The sequence below is a fragment of the Dromiciops gliroides genome, chromosome 3, assembly GCF_019393635.1.
Source record: "Dromiciops gliroides isolate mDroGli1 chromosome 3, mDroGli1.pri, whole genome shotgun sequence".
Classification (NCBI taxonomy): Eukaryota; Metazoa; Chordata; class Mammalia; order Microbiotheria; family Microbiotheriidae; genus Dromiciops; species Dromiciops gliroides.
Genome location: NC_057863.1, coordinates 410,628,948 through 410,654,413, shown reverse-complemented (window position 1 = coordinate 410,654,413; position 25,466 = coordinate 410,628,948). Strand labels below are relative to the sequence as shown.

The following is a 25,466-nucleotide window of genomic DNA, read 5'->3' as shown; positions in this document are numbered from 1 at the left end:
CCTTATCATCATTTACTACCATATATTTTGTTATCTTTTCATATTTATCTAGATTTTCCAAGTAGATCCTTAACTCCTTAAAGAAAAAAATATCTTGGACTTTTTGATAGCTTCTCCTGTTCTCTTCATTGGCTTTTATGTAGATATTAGAAAAATATTTGATATAATTTGATTTTGATGACCTATTTGCCCAGATCCTATGGTAATATTTTTATTTTTCTTTCTAGATTACAATCAGAATTTGGCAGATAATTTTTTCTGATAATATCAATATAAACTAGCATTATCTACAGAACTAATGACTAACAGATATTTTATATATTCAGAAGATGAACAATTTCCTCCAAATTCAGTCTGACCACAAGAATCAACATGTAGATTACCATATTGGCCTGAATAGAATCATCCTCCCCATCCAGCCTCTGAATGTAGGCTTTATGCAATCCAATTTGGGTGAAGGAGAAGGGGGGGGGGAAGGGATACATATCATACATCTGAGACAATGTGCAATGATTAAACAATTGACAATTATTCTATATGTGTCCATAGCTGTTACATACCTGATTTTCTAGGTCAGCCTTTTTTTGTTTGTTTAATTCAAGTGTATCTTGAAGTCTGGCCAACTTATCCTGAACCTCTTTAAGTGCTGCTTGCTTCTTTCTAAGACCATCCATAGCAATTTTAAGTTCACCTTCAGCCTGGGCCAGCTTGATCTTTTTTGGGGCTACAACTTTTGCCACTCTACAAAAAGCAACACAAGTAAATGGAATATGCATCTTTATATTCAAATATGCATTTCTAGTTACCTTAGTACCAACTAAGCACTGATAACACAATTGGTTTTTCTAATATGACATCAAGCATCAATGAAAAAATCATGTAAAGGAGAACACCAAATCATAAAAGATCTAGAAAGAATTACAGATTTCTTTTTTTTTTTTTTGGCAGGGCAATGAGGGTTAAGTGACATGCCCAGGGTCACATAGCTAGTAAGTGTCAAGTGTCTGAGGTAAAATTTGAACTCGGGTCCTCTTGAATCCTGGGCCGGTGCTTTATCCACTGCACCACTTTGCTGCCCCCACAGACTTCTAAAATGGAAGCTAAACATAGCATGGTTTTTTCTTTTCTTTTCTTTTCTTTTGTTTTACAGGGCAATGAGGGTAAAGTGACTAGCCCAGGGTCTTTTGAACTCAGATCCTCCTGAACATAGCATGTATTTTCAAAGTGATTTGCTCTCATTCTTCAAAATAAAATGCCAAACTATTTCTACAACTACTTATCATCACAGTATTTACTTTAATGTTCCAAGAATGGAAAGTACTTAGAAAGTACTGTCTGTTAGTTCATAAGGAAAATGTCATGACTTTGACTCCTTACTTGTGTTTTCTACATTCATGGACTGCATCCTTACACTCAGTCTGCCATCTTACAAATATATTCTATGGGGGCAGCTAGATGGCGCAGTGGATAGAGCACTGGCCCTGGAGTCAGGAGTACCTGAGTTCAAATCTGGCCTCATACACTTGACACTTACTAGCTGTGTGACCCTGGGCAAGTCACTTAACCCCAATGGCCTCACTTAAAAAAAAAAAAAACCAAATATATTCTATGAGTCAAATGAGGGACTAGGTGAGACAATGGGTTGGACCATGTCCAATTTCTCACCACTATTTTAACACAATTTGTGTGCATGGTGAGTTAGGAAAGCTACTTGCCTCGCTAAGGATATAATGTGACATTTTTATCTTAAATTATTGTCAAAATAATTTTTGCAGATCTTCATAGGATCATGGGATTTTTTTTTAGCTGGAAGGGATTTTAGAGACAGGAAATCTTGTCCAACTCCCTCATTTTCCAGATGAGTTGGACAGGGTGGGGAAGGGTAGAGGAGAAACAGTGAAAAGCAGGTCCATTATTACATTCAACCCTCAGATTCATCATTTTTTGGTATATTATGAGTTATTCTAATAAATTTTACTATTATCATGAAGCAAGCTACCAAGCTATCATACTACTCACCCTCATCTATGATGCAATTTTTAAAGGAAAGAATCAATGAACCTGAGAAAAGCAGTGGCTAAAAGTAATAACTATTAGATGGAATTCTATTGAACAACATAAATAAACACAGATATATGGCTTCAAATTACCAACAACAGATTCAACAGTCTTAGCATATGGTCAAGGAAGCCAGTTCATATTGAAATAGAAATAAGAAGGAGGAAGAACTAAATTCTCTATAAGGGATTAGAGTAAGGAAAATTAAAGACTCAGAGATATCTGAACCCTCAAAGAGAAAGAAGAAATTCAAAAAGGATTTTCTGAGGAAGGCCTATCCTTTGATAATAAAGTTTTTATTTTTGTTTTTATTTGGAAAAATGACTTTAAAAGTTTTTTCTGTATTTCACTGATATGTTTCTCAACCTGGTAACCAGAATATTTTTTGCATATCTTCAGCATGTGTTGCACTATTTATGTTTTCTATGTATAAATTTGTTCCCTCTTTAAATTTAAAACCATAAGATATTAGGCACAGAAAACTCTTCCATGAGCCTAAAATATTTACAACCTTTAACATCTTAATCAATCTGAAAGAGCAGAAAGACCTGGAAATAACACATGACCATAAATTTTCATACTAGGACTTACTTATCATAGGAATCCATTGCTATAACCCATTTGCATAGACCTTCTGCTGCTGTGGAAGCATTTCTAATCTTTTCTGGAACAAAGTCAGGATTTGGCAGATAATTTTTCCTAATAATATTCATATATGCTGGAGGTATGTTGTCCTTGTCATATTCATGAAGTGACTGCAGAAATCTCAGGTCACCAAGTAGTCTTTTAGCTGGACCCCAGAAGTCCTCTATTTTTTTTCCTGAACCTGATGGATCAGGAATTTTATCTGCTTTGATCCCTTTCAAGATACATATAGCTTCCATAACAATCTTGACACCAGCAGGTGGACTCTTCATAGATTTTACCACTGTAATATCCTTTAAATAAAAAATATTCCAATTACTACTAAAGAAATAGTCTGTTAAAAACTATCTATAACTTGTTCTTGTTTTCAGATTACGTAAAAATAGAAATGTGCTTCTTCCCCATAATCTAAAATAAAAATTGGTTTTAAATTCCATACCTACTTTTAAATCCCATTTCCCTTATCCACTTGCCCTACAAATGGATTTCTCTAGATACTCCATCTCTTTGCTAAACAAAGTAATTAAATGTGAGGCTAGAGGCGGCTAGGTGGCGCTTACTCTTCTCTTTTTTTTTTAAGTGAGGCAATTGGGGTTAAGTGACTTCCCCAGAGTCACACTGCTAGTAAGTGTTAAGTGTTTGAGGCCGAATTTGAACTCAGGTACTCCTGATTCCAGGGCGGGTGATCTATCCACTGTGCCACCTAGCTGCCCCCTTGCTAACCCTTCTAAAGTTTCAACTCTCTCTTTATGCTTTAGGAATTCAGCCCTTTTCTCTTACTGGGAATCCTTGATATTTTTGTCTGGTTCCTTCTGTCCCTTGATTATTGACCATTTCATCCTTCTCCTTTGTCCTTATATTGTCTTCCTTAATCTTAAATATTAATTATGGTGCCTGATACTCATTGATTTCATAAGAGTCTGGTTTGTTATTAAGATAGTAACAGGTCCCCAACATAAATATCAGTTCATCAGTTTATATTACATGTGCCTAATAACTTGCAAAAATTTCCAAATGGTTTTTCATGGATTTGTTTATTAAAAAGCCAATATATGTAAATAAGAGGTTGTACAGATGCATTAAGTAGGAATTTGGATCAGGACTTAAAACTCATAGATATGTGTTCCTGTGTAACACTCTATCTCAGTATCCAGGACAAAGACTTTTATTTGTAGGCTAACACTATGAATTATAAATTCATAGCGCTAGCCTCACATTTTGTTTGTTTGTTTTGCGGGGCAATGGGGGTTAAGTGACTTGCCCAGGGTCACACAGCTAGTAAGTGTCAAGTGTCTGAGGCTAGATTTGAACTCAGGTACTCCTGACTCCAGGGCCGGTGCTTTATCCACTGTGTTACCCCCTGTCTTCCTAGTCTTAAGTGGAAGAAAGAATAAAGCTTAAAGTACAAATAAATGAAAGGTAATGGGGGCAAGGATTGCAAGATGTGGAAGAAAGGACATGAATCTATACAGGTTCTGAAAAATCTGAGTGACAGAACCACTGGTGAAGTGAAAAAATGCTCCACAAGTGTAGTTGATAATCTCAAAAAGGAAACTCTTAATTGTGGGAGCCCAAGGTGGTGGAAATAAAACGAAAGACACTGTAAACTCCTTCCCATAGAATATAAACTCCTTGAGGGCAAGGACTGCTCTAGGACTTTTGTCTTTGTCCTCAGTGCTTAGCAAAAGGCCTGGAACATAGTAGGTGTTTAATAAATGCTTAATTAATATAATTAATTGATATGATTGATTAGTTAATATAATAATTAAATAATATGATATGATTAATAATATAATTAATTGATTAATAGAAATATCTGCCCCTTCTGCCTTGGTAAATGCCCTGTCTCTTTGTTGAAATGAATCAGGAACAAGTCGATTCATGATGAGAATTCAAAATAGAAACACAGATAGTGATGGCAGATTCAATACAGCATGCTAGTCTGAATGAAAGTGGACAGTAAAGTTACCCTTCAAATACTCAGTTTGTTTTTAATTGATGTATGTTTAAAGAATAAGAGGCTTCAAAGTACAAACGAAATGGAGATATCCAAGAACCAACCAAACTTTAGGGAAACAAATATTAGATGATTTAATCTGGTTGTTAGGGTTAGTTTTCCACAAAGGTAAAATGCATACATATTGCATCATTAGCTTTACCTGGGCTGTAAGAGTGTCGAGTGCAGCCAGAGCCGATTCCAGAATTGGCAAGGCTTCTGCGAGATCAGCATCACATTCGTCCTTAATTGCTTTTGCAGCCATAGCTTGTTCATTTGCTACAGCCTCATCGGCTTTCACTATTTTTTCGGTTTTGGCAACTTCTATGGACTCCTTCTCGATGATCACCATCATCTCATCAACTTCCTTGCTAGCCACTTTCAACTGAGGCTGCAAAGCTTCCAACTCACACTGCATTGTGGCTACTTGAGATGCAGCAGAGTCCAATTTCTCCAAGCCCACCTCATATCTCCTTTTCATTTTCATTACCTCACTGACAGCAACCAGAAGGAAACAAGATTAGTTATGCTGTAAGCTTTCTGCAAATACCATTTATCACTTCCACTGTCAATTTAATGTCATTCAATATCATTTTAGTTACCCCTGAGTTTCTAAGCCTTTTCTAAGATCACAGGATCATATATTTAGAGCTGGTCATTAAGTCTTCTACCCTCATTTTACATCTAAGGAAACTGAGGCCAAGAGAGGTAAGTGACTTGATCAGGGTCACATAGCTAATATATGTCTTCCTAACTTCAAGGCTAATGCGCTAACCACTACATGCTGCCTCTCATAATAGCTCTCTTTTTCAAGGCAGCACATGACATGATGGGAAATATTTGAGATTTTAATCAACATTTACATAATAATTTTTCAAGGAAGAAATTATTTTTCCATGACTTTTTCTTCAATCTTTCTATCCCTCTTTCTGGTTTGTTCCTACTAAGCCTCTTACTTGCTCTCTTCAGGACTTCCACCTAAAACTAACCTCTCTCTTAGCTTTCTACCCTTCATGGTTTTGATCAGTTTAATAAAGCATTGCCTTTCACTCTTGACTTACTCCATTGTCTCTTTCTTTCTTATCTCTTTGCCCTCTCACTATTCAGTACTTAAAGTCTTCTATAGGACTAATGATGCTTTAGATCCCTCCATCATCTCAAAATAGACCATGCCCAAGATCTTGAATTCTGAAAAGCTCCTTTATGATCACAATAGCCTTCTATTTCTTCCTCTGCTTCACTTCTAAATATAGTGTTCATTTTAATTCCAAAATAAACAATTTTATTTATTGAACTTTTCATTTAACTCACCTAATTTAGAAAATCATCAATCAAAGCAGCATGATGGGAGCCACACATAAAACAAGGGTAAACATCTATGTACTAAATAGGTATTTACAATATATTTTTTTTGTGTGGAGCAATTGGGGTTAAGTGACTTGCCCAGGGTCACATAGCTAGTAAGTCTTAACTGTCTGAGGCTGGATTTGAACTCAGGTCCTCCTGAATCCAGGGCCAGTATTCTATCCACTGCTCCACCTAGCTGCCCCTACAATAAATTTACATTTAGAGCTACAGGTATATATAAGTATAAAGAGAGAGAGAGACAGAGAGAGACAGAGAAAGACCGAGAGAGACGGACATGCAAATACACACACATATCAACATATATATCAGTTTAGATTATTTAACAAAGTGAGATTTTATTCTTACCTTCTTTTCTTTTCCAGTAAGGTTTTGAATGTGGAGATTAATTCAAGGTAAGAAGTAGGAGTCACATAGTTGTGTCTTTGAAGTTCAGAATGGAAGGATTCAGATAATTCAATAGTGGAAGTATGGAAGCTTTTACACATATCAATACAGCCATTGCGTGTTTCATCTGACATTTCAATATCTTGTAAGAAGCGTGAGGCAACTGCTTGTAATGCATCTTCAGGCCATGTCTAATTTTAAGATAAAAAATTCAGTACTTCATCTAATTCAAGAAAATCTTAACAAAATTTTCAATATTTTTCTTCAACAGAACAAAATTTAATCTTATTAGCAATAATAATACTTGAGTTCCTGAATTTATATGTGTGTATAAACTGAACATATTTATATATATTACTGAAAATCTAAATAAAAACTTTTATCAATAAATTAGGGCAAACTAGTGATGTGGCCAATAAGTGGATAAGAGGGCAGAGAGATGTCCTTAGAGTATATGAGGTCAGGAAGACTGTAGTGAGTCACGGGAGCTGACTTGGACAGGATTAGTATGTTTCCAATAGAGATAAGAACACCTGTCCTTAAGTCTGTATAAGAAAGGTTGTGTGTCATGACAATTGATGTTTTGCTATCATATATTTAGAAGACATATATTGATGTAGTTTTTATACTACGGAATGACAGTAAGAGTAAGCTGAATTCTGTAGCTACTTTAAATGCCTATAATCATTTGTTGTAGATAGTTGGTCCATAATTGAATGTTATCCAGCTTACAGAAACTTGTTTTACACTTAAGAAGATTGCCTGAATGTAGTTATAACACTACCACAAGGGACTAAGGAAATTGGAGGTGGGGGAAGTGTGGAACAATTACATTCTTGAGGACATATGTACAAGAAACAGTACTGTTTTTGAGTGGTGATAAGATCATGATACCGGGGGATCGCTGTAAACAGCCTTCATAGGATTATTTAGGAATTGGAGATTGTATTCCCCATCTTTAAACACGAACACCCAGTGAAAAATTCTCTTCATTTTGCATCCCTGGACGATTACATAGCTAAGACTGAGAATTAGGGTAATTATTTTTGCATATTTATACACACTGAAATTTTCATAATATAGTAAATTTTATGATTAAAAAGGGATTAGTGGATATTCCTTATTATGTTGATTTCTTAGATGAGAATCTGAGAAAATATTTTTTTACTTTTGACTTTACCTAACCAGGACATTTTGCTAAAATGGCTTTTATGTTATAGGGAAGTGTAATGTAAGGAAGACGAGTTCCTACAGCTGAACATGCAAATTTAAAATTTACAAAGCAATACCTGAAACCAGTCGATGGTGCAGCAATTAACAAGAGCTGGGAATTTTCGAAGACGATTACGGAATGCATCTCCAATTGGACTCATGGCCAGGACCACATGGAGTTGATCTCGACAGCGATCAATGAACATGTTAAAAAGAGCTATGGGACTACCATCTGTTTGTTTTGTTCTATCTCTCTGGCGATCTATCTGACGCATTTTTTCACATATTTCTTGCTTTTCATCTACTGCAAAAAGATTTGGAACTTCCCCTGCATTCAGCAAATTGTTAATATCTTCTAGAAACGATTCTCTTTTAATCTGTGTATCTGTAAACAAGAAAACACCCTGCATCTCTCCTTCAGATGATTTCCTTAAGATGAGTTTTAAATCTTCATGCCACTCGTAAGTACCATAGCTTTTGGATATTTCAACCTGGAAAATTGTATAATCAGCCATATGGGCAGCTAACCGGGTGACTGACTGTCTACCACTGCCCCCAACACCAACTAGAAGAGCATGACTTCGGGGTTGCTTAAGGATCCTGGAAATTCTGCTTATGTGTTCTATGGCAAACCGGAATAACACAAGCTGCATGGTTTTTTTAGTCATATTATTATATTCATCAAGATGACCTTCAACTACCACTCGAAGACCGTCCACATCACTGATTTCCTTGTAGGTAGTGTCTTCCCTTCTGGGATCATGGAAATCACAAAACATTAAACTGCGTAAGTCATCTTCTTCCACCACTCCATCACCATTAAAGTCCAAAGCTTTAAAAAGCTCATGAAAATTTTCTCCCATGTGAGATTCCATCATTTCCTCAATATATCCCACAAGCCAAGCTCTATCTGTATTATCCAGTAGACGATCATAATATACTCTAAGTACCTAAATAATAAAGAAAAATTCAGTATCAAATGGTGTTATTTTGTTTTATTGGTATCAATCTAAAGAAAAGATCATGGGAATAATTCAAGAAAATCCCCTAGGTTTAAACGTATATTTTCCTCATTAAATTCCTATTTAAATACCTCATTGTGGTTTGGGATTGACCTTGGGTTCCTTAAGACTATTTCAGCTGAGTGCAAGATCCAGTAGGTCTTACCAAGCTAGAGAAAGGCTAGTGATATAATAGCCTAGTGAAAAACACGTGTCTGTCATTGAACTTTAATGGAGTCATATGGCTTATAACCAGAAGGCTGGCCTCTAGATGATGAATTTTTCAATTCATGAAATTTTTTTTGAATAAAGGGAGTGAACACATTGATGAAATCACACACCTTCAAAGTGCTAACCTGATATTTAAAGTATATACAAATAAACATAATTAAGCATTTGCCTATTATCTCAAAATATAAAACTTGTTCAAAATACATTCATGAATGCCAAAAATAGAATAATTAATTCCTCAGTTAACTTGTGGTTAGAACTCTAAGGTTCCTCAGGGATTATATACAGTCATAGACTTTCCTCTGTACAGATTTGGAAATTGAGGACTAGTCCTAAGCTAACATATTTATTAGTAAAGTTAGAACTAGAACCCAAGGTCTCTTGACAATCCTACATCAGAGTACAACTTCCTATCAGGGGTCAAGGCTTAGAGGAAATTAAAAGAATTTGGTTTTGGGGGGGAGGGGGCAGGGAAACGGGGATTAAGTGACTTGCCCAGGGCCACACAGATTGTAAGTGTAAGTTTCTGAGGCCGAATTTGAACTCAGGTCTTCCTGAATCCAGGGCCAGTGCTTTATTCACTACGCCACCTAGTTGTTCCCTAAAAATAATTTTAAAAGGTATTTCATTATAACATTTATACTGTAAGTAAAAATGGAAATAAAAGATAGATTATGCTCTGCTGGTCAATCTGATGACCAGAGGAAATGAATGCTCTTATTAAGGACTAAAAGTCAAACTTTTCTGACTTTTCTGAACCATGAAAGACACAATAGGAAAATGATACAGAAGAAGGAGAGATTAGAATTGATGACAGGAGCATCAAACAGCAGATACTGAAAGTAAAGGAGAGAAGCAATGATGAAGAGTCAAAAGAAACAATGCTATTGTCCCAAGTAGCAAAACTCACTTAGGTATCAGTGTCTACTAAAAGGATCATCATATGCTAAAAGCAGGTCATCCCCAGGATACCTTTTTTGGGGGGGGTGGGTTGTTGATGAGGGAAAGGAGATAGCTGTTATTGTCATCATCATCATTTTTGTTGTTATCTAATTTTCATATTGTTCAAAGAAGTTCAGAAAGGAATAGTCCTGGGGCAAGTTGCTATCTTGCTTTTAAAAATATTTACTGTTCTATGGACTATTGCACAGGTCCCTGTAGGCTCACTAAAAGCATCTGCAGAACAACTCCAATAGCAGAGATGACAACAGAACAATATGTACCTCATTCTATTCTCACATTCTTTTGATTTCTCTAGCTATTTTAAAGGATTTTTGTCCCATATAGCTAGGGGATTATGGATACTTAACATGATTAAATTTAAATATTCTTAAATTTTATAGATCAATGTTAGATCCATGAAATTGTGGGCAATGGTTTACTCTGTAAATATGGTCTGGTTCCAGTATGGTTTATTGGTTGAGTCCTCCAGAATAAATACAAATATATACAAAGTAATCAATCCAAGGTAATTTGGGAGGGAAAGCGATAGTAGTAGGAGGGATAAGGAAAGGCTTAATGCAGAAGATGGTCTCTGAGCTGCATGCCTCTTAAAGAAAGAGGAGTCTATGAGGCAAAGATAAGAAGACTGTGCATTACAAGCAAAGGCAACAGCAGGGAGATGGAGAATAGAGTGTTGTGATTAAGGAAGAGTATAAAGGCCAGTCTAGCTAGATGACAGAGTGCAGGAAGAATAGTACTGTCCAATGGGATTAGAGTGATAGGTTGGGGCTAGGTCATGTGGACTTTTTGAATATAAACAAAGGAAATTTTGATCCTAGAGGCAATGGAAGCCATTGAAGTTGGCTGAGTGGAGGAGTCATATGGTCATATCTGTGCTTAAGGGCAATTTGGCAGCAGTATGTGGTAAAGACTGGAGTGGGGAGAAACTTAAGGAAAAGAGACCAATTATGAGGTTGTAACAATAATATAAGCCATAGAGGATCACAGATCCTCTCCACACTCATATATATCCACCCATGAATGCATGAAGGTATCTACGTCAGGATAGGGATCTCCTTATATTAGAACAGCCTTCCCAAAGGGAAGATCACAATCATCTGAGACTTAGTACATCAATCCCATGGAGCTACTATAAGTATATACAGGTAAAGGGATTTGCCCAGAATCACAAGCAAGTGTGAACTTCAGTCTTCCTAATTCTAAGCCCAGTATTCTATCCATTATGTCCTGCTACCTCTCTCCTGACTTTCTCCTATCTTTATTTCATAATAGCTTTAAGTGCTTTAAGTTGTGCAGAGCACTTTACATGTTATCTCAATAGGTCCCTACAATAATCCTCTAAGGAAGGTACTATTATACCTTTTTACAGATGAGGAAACTGAGTCTGAGAGAGATTAAGTAGCTTGGCCAGGGTTACAGAACTAATAAGTATCTGAGAGAGGACTTGAGGAAGAGACTTCGTGACGATATATAGCACTGTATCATCCACTGTGCCACCTAATTGATTCTATTTGTTTATTTAGGACTATAACTGTGATTTCACTAGTGTAAGAAATTTCAAGGGAGGAAACTGCCCAATGGAGACTGACACCTACTATTCTGCAATTCACAGTCTTGGAGAGCTGCCTTGGATACTAAACAGGTATGTGACTTGCTCAGGGTCACAGATAAAGTTCTCTAAACTTTCCATTGCCCCTTCCATTGCCTCCTACTCTTACTCTGTCCTCTAACACACATACAAACAATGGGATATGTCATCTGGGGACATGTCATAATCTGGCCAAAATCAATTTTGTAGATTTGTTTTTCTAGTATGGATGATTTCACCCATAGCCTTTACATCCCTGTGTATTTAACTGATGAATCTTTGTAGGTTTCCAAGGGTGATGCAATTAATAGGAAGGAATCATCTGCAAACAGAAGCATTTGAAGAACTTCACAGATGCATGTATGGACTAATCTTATAAACGTTTTTAGAGATGAGAAAGCAGGAATATGAGTCAGTAGATAATGGTAGCTTCAGTCACTTTTTTTAGTGGAAGCACCATTTGTAATTTTCCCATCTTTTTGGAATCTTCCCTTCTTTGAGATATCTTTAAAATTGATTTTGTGATGGAATACTATGGTGCTATAAGAAATGATGAGCTTGTTGATTTTAAAAAAACAACAATGATACATTTGCATGAAATAATGAAGAAGAAAATGAATAGAACCAAAAGAACATGGTATTAAGTAACAACCATATCATTTTAAGAACACACCTAAGTCATTTTGACGATAAGAAATAACCAAAATAACTACAAAGAACCTATGAAGGAAGACAATATCTGCATCCAGAGAAAGAACTGATAGAAATATGTACAGAATGATTTTACACGTGTGTGCACATTTGTATCTAATTGGCAGCCATCTCTAGAGTGGGAGGGAGACATCTGTATGAGGACTTTATTATATATTTTAAAAGAATAGCAAGTTGTACATAACAGTTTCACAAATAATCGTCTTTTTATTCTATTATGTTATGGAAATGTTTGTTTTGGTTTATAGGTTAAAAATAAAATCAACATAAATATTAATTTCTGAGACTCTTAAAAATGTTTGTCCTCAAGAACTTATTTGCTCTATGTCCAACTTCTTTTCCCACTTTTATCTCTTAATACTGCTTATCTCTTGATACTACTTCAAATAGTATATTGGTACTGAGGTAGCATAGTCTATTTGTGGTTGTTCCACTTATCATTGCAAATGAGAATAGATCACTATGGAAACACACCAGATCTATTGCATTTCATCTTTCTGTGGTGTACCTTTCAGTTTCACAAATGCTCTTGGAATAATCTGTATTAGCTGGATCTGACATCAAGCCCTCTTACATTCTCACTTTCTTCTTGACTACTTTTTTGTTTTGTTTATTTGGGGGGTTTTTATTTCGAGGGCAAGGTTGGTTAAGTGACTTTCCCAGGGTCATACCGCTAGTAAGTGTCAAGTTCCTGAGGCTGGATTTGAACTCAGGTCCTCCTAAATCCAGGGCTGGTGCTTTATGCACTGCACCACCTAGCTGCCCCTATACCTAAGATTTTTACAGAGTCGATGGAAGATAATATGATAGGGGAAAAACATTAGCAACCACTGGGGGTTAGTGGAGGGTGGAGGTAGACAGGGATAGGCCTCCTGCAGAAGATGGACTCTGAACTGAGTCCTAAAGGAAACCAGGGAAGCTAAGAGGTAGAGGTCAAGGGCATTCCAGGTATGAAGGAAAGCCAGGAAGAAGAATGAGTTAGAAGGTGATTGGAAATAGTCCAAGTGAAAAGGGATGATGTGACTGTGTGAATGGATAGTAGTGTGGAATGTATGAGAGATGGGGAGGTAAAAATTAGATGAATATGGGGTGGGGGGTGAGCAAGAGTGAAGAGCAGAAAGTGCCATGGAAGCTGTGTGTCTGAGCCACAAGGAAGCCTCTGCAGTAACCAGGCCGTTCAGAAGAGGGGAGAGCTCCTGGGAGAAAGAGTCCTTTTGGGGACATGTTGAACTGGAGAAGCCTATGGAACATCCATTTTGGGATGAGATAAGCTAGGGGCAGCTGGTAGTACATGACTAGAACTCAGAAGAGAGCCTAGACATGGGTGTATAGATTTGGGAATCATCTACTTAGTGATGAGCATTGAACACTCACTCATGAGATAGCATAGAACTAAAAGGGACACAGGCCCCAGACAGAAACTTCTGGGGAACAATCACTAATTGGTGAGCATGACATGGATGAAGAATTAGCCAGAAGGGGCTGAGAAGAAATAACAGACTAAGAAGGTGTCAAAAAATTGTAGAGAGGGGGTGGCTAGGTGGCGCAGTGGATAAAGCACCGGCCCTAGATTCAGGAGGACCTGACTTCAAATCCCGCCTCAGACACTTGACACTTACTAGCTGTGTGACCCTGGGCAAGTCACTTGACCCTCATTGCCCCATCAAAAAATAAATAAATTTTTTTTAAAGTTGTAGAGAGGTCAAAAAAAAAAAAAGGTTGGGATTAAAAAAAGGGCATTAGACGTGACAATTAAGAGATCTCTGGTAACTGTATGCCCTTCTTATGCTCCTCTTGGACTCCATTCTTCCAGAAAGGAAAACCAGGGAAGCATGACCCAATTCTTGTCCCTTGGTTTCTCTAATGCATCTGTGACTAGTGCTACAAAAATTCCACAAATACCAAGCACAATGAACACTACAAGGCACTGTTCAGCAGATATAGCTTCTGATCTATGCTTTCTGAAACCCTGAGGACCTTCCCCTCCCAGACTTACTTACTTGATTTCTTCCTTCCTTCTCTCTCTCTCTTCCTCCCTCCCTCCCTCCTTTCCTTCCTTCCTTCTTCTTCATTCATTCATTTCTTTATTTGTTTTGACTAGGTAAAGGAGTCCATTCTTTGCTTCACTTCCTATCTAGCCTTAATTACTGAAGGTGCATTGCCTCAAGAAAACTGGGACCTGGGAAAGGGCTTATCTTAAAAAAAGTCAAGGTCTCCCACTGCATCTGTTGTCCTAATCTATATTTTACCACTGGATCCAGATGGCTCTGGAGGAGTGAGGTTGGTGAGTTTGCACAGCCCTGCCTCACTTAAATTCAATTCACCTGCAAGTCTTAACACCTCCCCATGACCTGGTCCTCTTCAAGAACGAAGGACAAACAGCAACATTTCTTACAAGATTTTTAATAGGGGATAGTACATGATCTGACAGCAAATTTACCTAGGACCATGACTCTGTATCCTTACCAAAAAATTGTTGAACACCAAAAATATGTTCAATCAAATAGTTTTTGTCTAGATAGCACTAACTATTGAATTGAAGGTACCAGTTAATTGTTTTGGTATTATATAGATATAATCTGAGTGTCAGTCAAATGGTAAGTAAAAAGTTGCAAGAATCAATTTCTGAAAATAAAAACTGAAAACTTTAATAAACTAATAATAGCTTATCCAATTTATTAAAATGTACAAGGAAAATAATTTCTCAATAAAATTAAGCCTGAAGTACAATGTGTACTTAATAATTTTTCACTTTGCATTTACATGGTAAAATTATTATAGATTGTAATATTAATTCAAAAATATTTATTGAAAATTTACTATAATCCAAGGAAATATGCTGAGACATTATTTTTGAAAGAATAAAATCTCATTGTTTTCCAAGAATATGCCTGCAGTATAGATTTCCTCAGTTTGCTCTTTGTTTTGTCTAGCTACTCTTCCCTAAATGCCATTTCTACTTTTTTTTCTATAGCACATTGAAGTCTGGAATATGAGGGACTAAGTTCAGTGGGTGGTTCCTTTGTTTACTCTAATGAAAATAAACCATCAAATAAATATTGACCTATTTGTCCCATTTTACAATTCTTTGTTGTCCTTGAGCTAGTTCTGTGCATGCATGCTCTTGGGATAATGTGGCTCATTGAGCATTAAATGAGATGACAAATGCAAATTTAATACATTGCAAAGTTCAAAGTAATATGTAAATGTGAGTTGTAATTGTTATTATTTCAGTCTCACTCCAAGTTTTCTGTGGATTTTTTTTACTTCTGCTGCTTTTTGCTATTCCAAAAAGCAATACTACTCATAATATATCACCATCATCCTCAGTAGTATTTTATAAATTAATTTGTCCTCTCAAATAGTATTGTCCTAGGCTTCCGTCACTCATGGCTTGCCAAGACGACAATGTATTTGCTGATTAACAAAAATATCTGGGTTCCTTTTATCCTCCTTTATGGGTACATAATTTTACATTGAATAAAACTTATAAGAAATGGTGATACTACAGGGAAATATCTTGGCTTTTATCTATTTCTCAATTTTCAGCATCAATAACTCATTTGAATAAGGTCAGACTGAGGTTATTACTTCATGATGTTTCATAATTTGATGTTGATTTTGACCTTCACTCTAATTAGTAACTGGTTTGACAGTAACACAAGCAGCTGATTCTTTTTTTATAAGGCCTTTTTTTTTGGCAGCTGATTCTAATAAAACCAGTTACTTTCTGTTTATTAAGAGGCAATCAATTTAATTGTTTTGAATTTTGTGTGGAGAGTCAGTTGCATGGTTAAATGAGATAGTCTGGTAATATAGTAGGCACTTAATAAACGCTTATTCCCCTCCCTTCTTCTTGTCATATCCAGAGTCTTGCAACTCTTTTCTGGAGGAAAGAATTCAAGGTATATAGACATGAGACTTCTGAGTAGTTTACAAGCCTTTGGTCTCTTTAATGTCTCAAACCTGAGCTATATTTTCCAAAAAATATCTTTTGCCATCTTCTTCTATACCCAGCTTTTCACTGAAGTATCCAAGTATCAAATTTTAGGTTGATGATTTAGAGGCAAAATCATGGTAAAATGTAACTTCTTATCCTCAGTAATAGATGTTGCTGTCCAAGCTGCAATTATCTTCATGAGCATCTTGACAAAAAGAACAAGTATCTCATGAAATGATTTTTCTTGAAACAAAGTCAACCAACTTTGTTTGCCTCTCTAAAGAGAACATCGGAACCATCCTTCCAAGTAGCTATAACTTTTTTTCCTTCTGCTTTTGTTTTTATTTTATTTTTTATATCAGTTCTTTTCTGGAGGTGGATAGTATGCTTTATCATTTGGGATTGTCTTGGATCATTGTATTGCTGAGAGTAGTTAAATCATTCATAGTTACTCATAGAACACTAATGTTGTCACTGTGCACAATGTTTTCCTGGTTCTGCTCACTTCACTATACATCAGTTCATATAAGTCTTTCCAGGTTTTTCCTGAAATTGCTTTTGTTTATCATAAGAAAGATCTATTAATTTTTTTTTCAATTTGGCTCAGTTCTTCCAACAAGATGGTGTTATGTTGGTCATCAAAGGCAAGATATTTAGCATTTTGCCAGTTAAGTTACTATCTACAGAAAGCCTAAAAACCAGTGAAATTCTTGGAACCCATTGCTGTTTTTTTCTCTGTCACTTCACTACTATCACCATGGAAGGAGAAGGGGGATGCACAGAGAGAGCCATTTAAGACTTTTCTTTGTTTTCTTGATGTGGCCACAGTAAAAAAATGTGTCAGCTAGTGGGCTGACTCTCCATTTATTAGCTAGATTGTTCCAGAGAGGGCAGATGTGGTTGGTCACTGGGTACTTGAATCTTTTCCAGCATTTAAAAATTTTTCAGACCTTATACTCCTATGACATAGGATTCAGTGGTTACCTCCATACCACAATGAGGCATAAGAGCAAGACTTTTCCCCATTAAACTATAAGATCTGAAAATTTGGCTCAATAACAAATATTCATTAAACACATATGTACAAGGCACTATGTATTAATGGAAAGTAGGTTGCTTTGCAATTCTAGTAGCACTCACTTCTACACTTCAACAATTAAAATAAGTACATTAGTTAAAATAAAAGCAGCTTATGTAATAAAATTGTTCCTTCTCCACAACTAGATTAATTAGAAGTCAAATCCAAAGAGATAATATATTTAAAGAGACTGTCATAAACATCACTTACTTTAAAACATTTTAAGAATCAATAGGAAGGATGGAAGAAATTTCAGAGAAAACAGTAATTTTCAAACATCTATTACATGCACACCACATCAAAACATTCCAGTGAAAAGGAAAAATTTCTGTCAGCAATACGAATGTTTTGTTTTCATGATGACTACTACACATTTCATCCTTGTATCCTCACAGTGCCTAGCACAATACCTTGCAAATAGTTATTACTCAAGGCATTTTTGTTGAATGAAGTAGAAAAACTGAATTTTTCATCACAAATTATTTTTGCCTAGTATCAGGAAGTTTCTGTCACATTAAAGTTTACCTCATGCACCCAAAGGCGCTTAATTATACTTTGGTCATCTGTGGTTTCAGGTCTTGACAAACAAACACCCTGAATGACACGAGAGAAATCACGGAGGTTGAACAGGTAGTGTGATTTAGCTGGAGTTGGTAAAAGATTCTTCATTGCTTCCTTATACACAATCATAGTGCTATTGACAATCTGGTCAGTTAATTCTGAAAACTCTGGTGGGAAGCTGTAGCTAAATAACATAAGAAAAAGTATAAGGAAAGCACAGGTTACACTGCCATGTTAAAACAAAAATGGTGATACTTGATGATGGTGATAATATATTTATTTCTGAGGAGTTCTGAGTCTTTGTTTCCCAAAATGATAGTGCCAACAACAATAATGATAATAATACTTTGTTTCTTTCAAAGGTATTTCAAATTTGTATTCTTACTCTGCACCCACGGAGATCCTAAAAAAATCAGTAAGGCATATATTATTTTCATTTTATGTAACTTACTCAAGGGCACTGAGATAGTGAGTTGTAGAACTAATAGATAAGAAACCAGATTCTGCCTGATCTTGAAGTCAGAAGTTTCCCCAATAATGCAATACTTCCTTCTATGGCACAGTTGTAGCTAATTCCCTGTGATGAAAATTAGTCAGAAGGTAAGTTTGTTGAAGAGAAAGAGAAGGGGCAGCTAGATGGTGCAGTGGATAGAGCACCAGCCCTGGAGTCAGGAGTACCTGAGTTTAAATCTGGCCTCAGACACTTAACACTTACTGGCTGTGTGACCCTGGGCAAGTCACTTAACCCCAATTGCCTCACGAAAAGAGAAAAAAATGAAAAGAAAAAGAAAAGGAAGGAGAATGATAGGATTTAGAGCTAGAAGGGATTTTATAGATAATTTTGAATGTTTTTCCTTATTTCACCAATGAGGGATACTAATGGACTTCCTAAAATCACTCATATAATTAACAGAACTATAACCAAGGTCATTTGATTCCAAATAAAGAACAGGGGAGGGGCAGCTAGGTGGTAAAGTGCATAAATCTGGCCTCAGACACTTGACACTTATTAGCTGTGTGACCCTGGGCAAGTCACTTAACCCCTACTGCCCCACCAAAAAAAAAAAAAAAGAACAGGAGAGAGTGAGAAGATAGAGCCAGAGAGCCAGAGAGCCAGAAATGTGTTGGTGGAAGACTAGTTTTAAGGACTGACTCTTTGTTTCTGTGGTATCCCAACTAGGAGACAGTGCACCTTTTTTCTGTTTCACCATTATCTCTGAATTATTCTGAGAGATGGCCATAGTACTATGGACCACAAAGGTAGCCCAACTTAACATTAATCTTTGATGATGAATTCTGTGTCACTTATTTTAAAACTCCAGGAAACTGATTTCATGGAATACCCATGGGTTTTACAATTCTCCATGGGAAGCAATCTACTTACCAAGTGTTGAAATGCCAGTTTAAGATTCTAGAGAAAATTGTATACATGGCAGCATCATTAAATTCATTAATGGTGACAGTATTAAAATGTCGCATGAATCGAGGAGTGACTGGGTTTCTACCACCACCTAAATATCAGAAAGTTTAATGTTAATAAAAAAATGAAACTTCTAAGTGCTCATTTAATTTTTAAGATTTTACATCATGATGAAACTTGCCAGATGGTAAAATTTAAACAGCATAGACTGAAGCAAAGAGTAAACAGTCATCTAATCCATTTTAGGAGAGTTTACAGTGTCTGGATAACTTTGGACTGTGGGGTTGTTTTCACTTTATCAGAATAATTGGCATCTGCAGTTATGTGTACTTTGTTTTAGGATAGATTGAAATCTCCAGGGGAAATCAGATCTTACAGACAAATGCAGTGGTTTTATTTTTCATGGTACATTTACATGGCTAATCCCTGCACTAGAGACCAGAAGCATCAGATTATCCTTTAAGCCTACCAGTGAGTAAGACTAAAATCCAATTTATCTATATTTATGTAGTCAGAAACTCAGTATATACTCTCATTCTACAAACTCCCCCAAAATGAATTTCCTTGAGATTTGATCAAGTAGTTTGTATGGTTACCTAATTTTATTTACCTATTGGATTATACTCCTTAAATGCTATAAAAAAGTAAAATATCAAAATATGAGGCTTTAGCATCTACTTCAGATGCTTAGAATAAATACATTATACATTACTGTATATAATATATACATATTTGTTTCAGAAAAGATTTTAGAATTACATCATATTTTGTACACACTGGGAAAATCTGTTAAAGTAATCCTTTGGCAAATCTTTTTGTAAAGGATTTTTAAAATGTTAAATCACTTCCTAATAAATCATCTTTTGTGTAAATGCAAATTTATAACTATCAGGTTTGTGTAAAGAACTGTATACTTTACTCTATTAGTACAGTTGAACCCTGAGTAACATGGGAGTTGTTAACCTGTAAATTAAGGAAACAATCAATATATGAGAAAATAAAGCCTTTAATCAGGGCAGAGGAACTATAGCTTGGGTATCTCAAAGAAGGATACTAGGAATACCCAAAGATGGGAACCAAGGACAGGGTTTATATAGGTAACAGAACATAGAAACTACTTAACTACTTAATGTAAATGAACCTTTAACAAAGGAAACTATAGGATTGCTCCTGAGTTAAGTATAGAAGATACTTAACTCTAAATAGAAACTCCTTAATGTAGGTGGATCCTTTTACATAATAACAAAGTCCAGGTAGTAAGGTGGGGAATCATTGGGAGGGGATAGTTTGCTTAAGGGGAGGTCCATAGGTCAATCAAGAGTCTGGAATTGACATTGTTTAGCCCCAGGCAATTCACTGGCCTGGGAATGGAGACTAGGTGGGGACCAGTCAGTTCTCAATAAATTTGTAGTTATCTGTGGGAAAATTAGAAAGAATTGCTTCCAAAAACAATCTTGATCTACTTCGCAGTTTTTCATAGGGCCCCAGTGATGGCAATGGTGCCACTGAAAATCATCTATAGATTGCTAATGTCTAGCGGATCATGTAAAGCATGATCTTATGTAAATTAAAACATTCATCATAGATGGGAGTGTTGGTGGGGAGTTGGTGGGGAGTTGGTGGGAAGTAATGCATAACAAAGAAAAAAGGAGCACCAGGAATACAGAAAAGAACAGAATTCTGGAAGTTCAAAAGAAGATGCAGATAACCAGGGCAATTTGGTATTACTGTGTTTAATGTAGATGTTTATAACTACATAAATTCACAGTTTCATATATGATCCCTTTATGTTGTTCTCTGGATGTTAAAGTGTTAATATATTTTTAAGCTATAATAAAAATAATTAAATATTAAACAAACACATAGATACATATATGGGGGGGGAGCTCATGTATGACCAATGTACAAATGAATCAGTGAAATTCCAACCTGTTCAATGTGGGAGTGATGTAGGAGGCAAAAGAGGAGTTAACAGAAAAACCTAAGACCCAAGCTCTAATTCAGATATGAGCCCTAAAAGGGATTCAGACCCCAGTTAATGGATAACGTCCAGGATGCTAGGTTCTCTTAACCACATAAATCAGTACCCATAATGGGAACATAGGGAGGCAGGTCATGAAGACCTTAGACTATAACAATGAAACATTGACAGGCTATAGAAACTCAAACTAAGAATAAATGAAAAATGAAGATATTTTGAAACTAGCCATGGGAATCAGAAAGAGACATGTTCAGAAAAGGCCAAATTTGTCTCCAGATTCACCTTATGACACATAAACCCCCAAAACACACCTCCACAGAAAAAGGTACCCGCCTCTGGGTTGGGCTTAGGACCCCAGGAACTCTGAATTAGGATAGGCCCTCCCCTGTACCTCCCTAAGGTGGAGATTATTATAATGAGACTGATAATCAATTTATCCATACTATAAATATAACTACCTTTTCTTTCCTTATTTGAGAGATACCTTTCCACTATTCTGGTTCTCTCCCAGTGATCACTCACAGTACTGCAATAAAACTTGGGAAACTAAGTCACTGAGTCTTGTAATTCTTTTTGGGATGACTCATGATCAGTTTGATCCTAATTACATCCCACATCAGGAGGAGGGGTGAGTTGGGGAAATCATACTGTCTGCAGGATACTGTTTGTTTTTTAAATTGCAAATTCAGAGAGAACATACCTGGAGGTCCCATAGCACACATGATTTGAATGTCCACTAATTTAATCATGGAACAGTCTTTCAAATCATACCAGTTCCAGTGATCTAACCACTGGCGAAGTAATTCAACTGGTGGCTGAGCACCATATACTTCCCGAGCTGGCATGTTTACATCATCGACAAAGACAATCTGGAAATAAAAATTAAAATTATGAGAATCCTAGATTATACCCCAAATTTCAGAATTAATGTACTATTTGTGGACAGATATTTCTTTTCATTTTTGTTTTGTTAATATGAATATATGGATCACCTGGATTTGATGGAGGTACCTTATTATCCCAAAGGAGTTTTATGAAACCCTGGATTAATAGGAGCAAAATGTCCTTCACCTGAACTCCAAACTTAACCCAGATAACTAGCAGATAGAAGACCCTACCTAGTGACTTCTTTTCCCTCAGGATACTAAGTCCCTATCTTATGGTAACATCTGGGCATCCTCATCCTCGCCAAACCCTTTTTTGGAATCCTGTAGACTTATCATGATGCTTCTGTATTTCCTCCATACTTGTTATAACTGAAATTGTTAAACTACTTTTTGCTCCTGGGTTGATTTCTGTATCACACTATTGAAACTGACAATGCCCTGTAATCAGCGGACTAAAACCATATATACCCTCAGAAATGGGGAGTCTCCTGAGCTTCTCTCTTGTGAGGGAAGTCTCCACATGATCATGTGTCATGTTATCTTTCTGCTTGGGACAATAAAATATTAAATTGATATTATGTTTTTTTCTGTCTCTGATCTGTTTTCATAGGAAGATAGGTATGTTTTTCCTGTTTCTGATTTGTAGGAGAAATTAAACATTATTTCTCTGTTCTGTTTGTAGGAGGCAGGCAGATATATCATGTTCTCTTTCTAGTTAGCAGGAGATATTAGAAGATTATTATTTCTTTGATCTGTTTATTAATTTGTAGGAGAAATTAAACATTATTTCTCTGATCTGTTTGTAGGAGGAAGGCAGATACAAAAGCCATATTTTAATATTTGACAGTTTAAAGGTACATAGAGAAAAATCTTGAGGTACATTAAGTATGCCACTCTCCTGCCTAAAAAACTTCAGTGGCTGACTATTAACTGGAAGACAAAATATAAATTCCTTAACTTGGCACTTAAAGCTGTTACTTATATAATTTGGCTAAAATGCGCCTTTATAGTCTTGTTTTATATTACTCTTTTTTGTATATTCTCTACTTCAGTCAAACTAGACTTCTAGCTATTCTCCAAACTTAATGATCCATCTCTCTACCTCTGCCTATTCATACACGTTGTCCAGCCCCCCCTCCCTCGCCTAGAACAACCCCCTGACTCATATATACTTCCCTGAATCCCTTTTATCTCAATCCTAAACTCAGCTACTACTTAGGCTGTATGGTCTTCTCTGCTTTTCCCTGGTGTTATTGCTCTTTTCTTCCTCAACTACTTTGCATGATTTTAATCTGCATATATGTTATATAGATAGAATGAATGGAAATTCTGAGGATAGGTAGTTTCATTTTTGTTCCCATATCTTCATAACCAACACAGTAGCTTGCATAGTAAAAGCAGCTACTTAGGATCATAAGATCTATGATTTAGAATTGCAAGTCACCTCAGAGCCATCTAGTCCAATCTCATCATTTTACAGATGAAGAAAATGAGGTCCAAAGGGGTTAGTGGCTTGCCCAAGGTTACAAGAATATTAAATGACAGAGATGGAATTTGAACCCAAGTACTGTGCTCTAAATCCAATTCCTTTTCTGTTGTATGCTGCCTCTAAGAAACTCATTTAAAAAACAAATTGTTAAAAAAACAGGGAAAATGTGAAGTTTTACAGATATTTGTAAACCTTTCATTCCATAGAGTGATTCAAACCTTTCCCTCCCTCAAGAACCCACCTACATCTCATAACCACACTTAAAACAGATAAGAAGCCCACTACTACTTCATGGGGAGAAACTGGAATAACTCTCTTAACTCTTCTCCTCAATACATACTCAGAATTTCTCAGTGCCTTTACTCATTTTCTCCTCTGTCAATCCTATCTTGAACAACGAAGGGTTCCTACTCCTTGTCAAGACCAGCCCTTCTGTCTGTCCTTTGCCTCCTTTTTCAGGACCTTGCTCCATTAATTATCACTTCTCTCATTCATTTTCAATCTTTTCTGCTCCACTGATTGCTTTTCATCAGCCTATACAGTTATGTATTCAGGTCTCTTCAAACCTAAAAAAAGCCTTCCCTCTACCCTTCTACTCCATCTGTCACTGTCTTACATTTAGAAATGTAGGCTATGCCGAATATTCTCAATTCCTCTCTACCTAATTTTCAACCATTTGCAGTCTGGTGTCCATTCCAGCTACTCTAGTGAAACTATTTTCTCAAAAATAATCAATTGATAGGTAGATGGAAAGATCGCCAGTGAGAAAAATAGAGAGAGAGAATATTTATTAGGTTACTATGTGTCAGGTACTTTACTCAGCTTAAAAGATCACTGAATCTAGTTTTTTTCCTGAATCCTCATCTGCTTTAACCTACCTGTAACTTTTGACACTATTGACTGTTAGGGACTGTTTAATAAAGTGGATGAAGCTGCATTATGTATCAAGCTGATGCTTATGCTTATTTGATAGGAATTTCTATAAGGAAGCTGACTGACAGAACGAATCTTCCACTGCATGAATTTTCAGTGTCAATCAGGAGGTTTGGAAATATATCAACTTGGCCACAGGATGATTTCAGGACCTCAAGCCCTATACCAGCCACTGGATTGTGTATGGAGGTCTTGATAGTCAACATAAAATGCAAACTCATTTCAGCAAGGCCCGAAGCATCCCTACTCTAGAGAAATTATGGAATTTATTTGGAAAAAAAAAAAAAGGAACAAAATAACCATTAGGAGCTGGTAGCTATGAGTGGTGGGAAAGAAGCTATTTGGGGACAATGGAGTATAAGGGGCCATTTGAAGTCTCTATTCAATGATGCAGCCTGTAGTATGTCTGTTCCATACAAGATGCAGCAGAGGAAAGGCCAACACTAAAATATGACTTCAAGGGCTGCTCCGACTCCCCTTCTTCTAGGTACTATCTTTTCTCTTGGCTTCAGAGACGCCACACTCTCCTGGTTTCATTTTTCTGCTTCCATTGGTGGCTCTTCTTTCTCCCTAAATGTTAATTTTCTACAAAGTTTTTCTTTGACCCTCTTCTTTTCTCTCTCGACATTTTCCCCCTTAACAACTTCAGTCTCCCACAGTGCTCCCTCTATGGAGATGACTTAGCAGCCCATACTAGAACATTCCTTTCCCTCAGCACCAAAAATATATCTACACAAAGTAGGTACTTAATAAATATTTACTAAATGAATAATAAATCAGACTGTAAATGGAAAAGAGCACATTTCTATCTATGAATAGCTTCTACAGCTACAACTAGATGCCTATCAAAGTATAGTTAACAATTAAGGTTGGCTAAATCACATCAATTTGTATTACACAAGTGTCTTGGTAATATGGTCATTCTTACCAATTGAGCTTTATTATCTTGTAATTTAACACAAGTTAAAGAAATCTATAAGGAGCATAAAGAAGCAGTCAGTTATGTATGTATGTATGTAT

The 25,466-nt window shown here is 36.3% G+C and overlaps 1 protein-coding gene across 1 annotated transcript in view; it reads right to left on the bottom strand.

Annotated features, from left to right (window-relative positions):
- The window catches only part of DNAH7 (dynein axonemal heavy chain 7), a 304,763-nt gene that overhangs the window by 111,207 nt on the left and 168,090 nt on the right, over nucleotides 1-25,466 (bottom strand). Inside the window, exons 37-44 of the mRNA XM_043992176.1 lie at nucleotides 21,838-22,006; nucleotides 19,121-19,247; nucleotides 17,701-17,920; nucleotides 7,741-8,613; nucleotides 6,413-6,642; nucleotides 4,863-5,193; nucleotides 2,650-2,996; nucleotides 561-741 (exon numbers count right to left, since the gene is read on the bottom strand). Coding sequence (XP_043848111.1) covers nucleotides 561-741; nucleotides 2,650-2,996; nucleotides 4,863-5,193; nucleotides 6,413-6,642; nucleotides 7,741-8,613; nucleotides 17,701-17,920; nucleotides 19,121-19,247; nucleotides 21,838-22,006 — 2,478 coding nt within the window. The remainder of the gene's footprint in view (nucleotides 1-560; nucleotides 742-2,649; nucleotides 2,997-4,862; nucleotides 5,194-6,412; nucleotides 6,643-7,740; nucleotides 8,614-17,700; nucleotides 17,921-19,120; nucleotides 19,248-21,837; nucleotides 22,007-25,466) is intronic.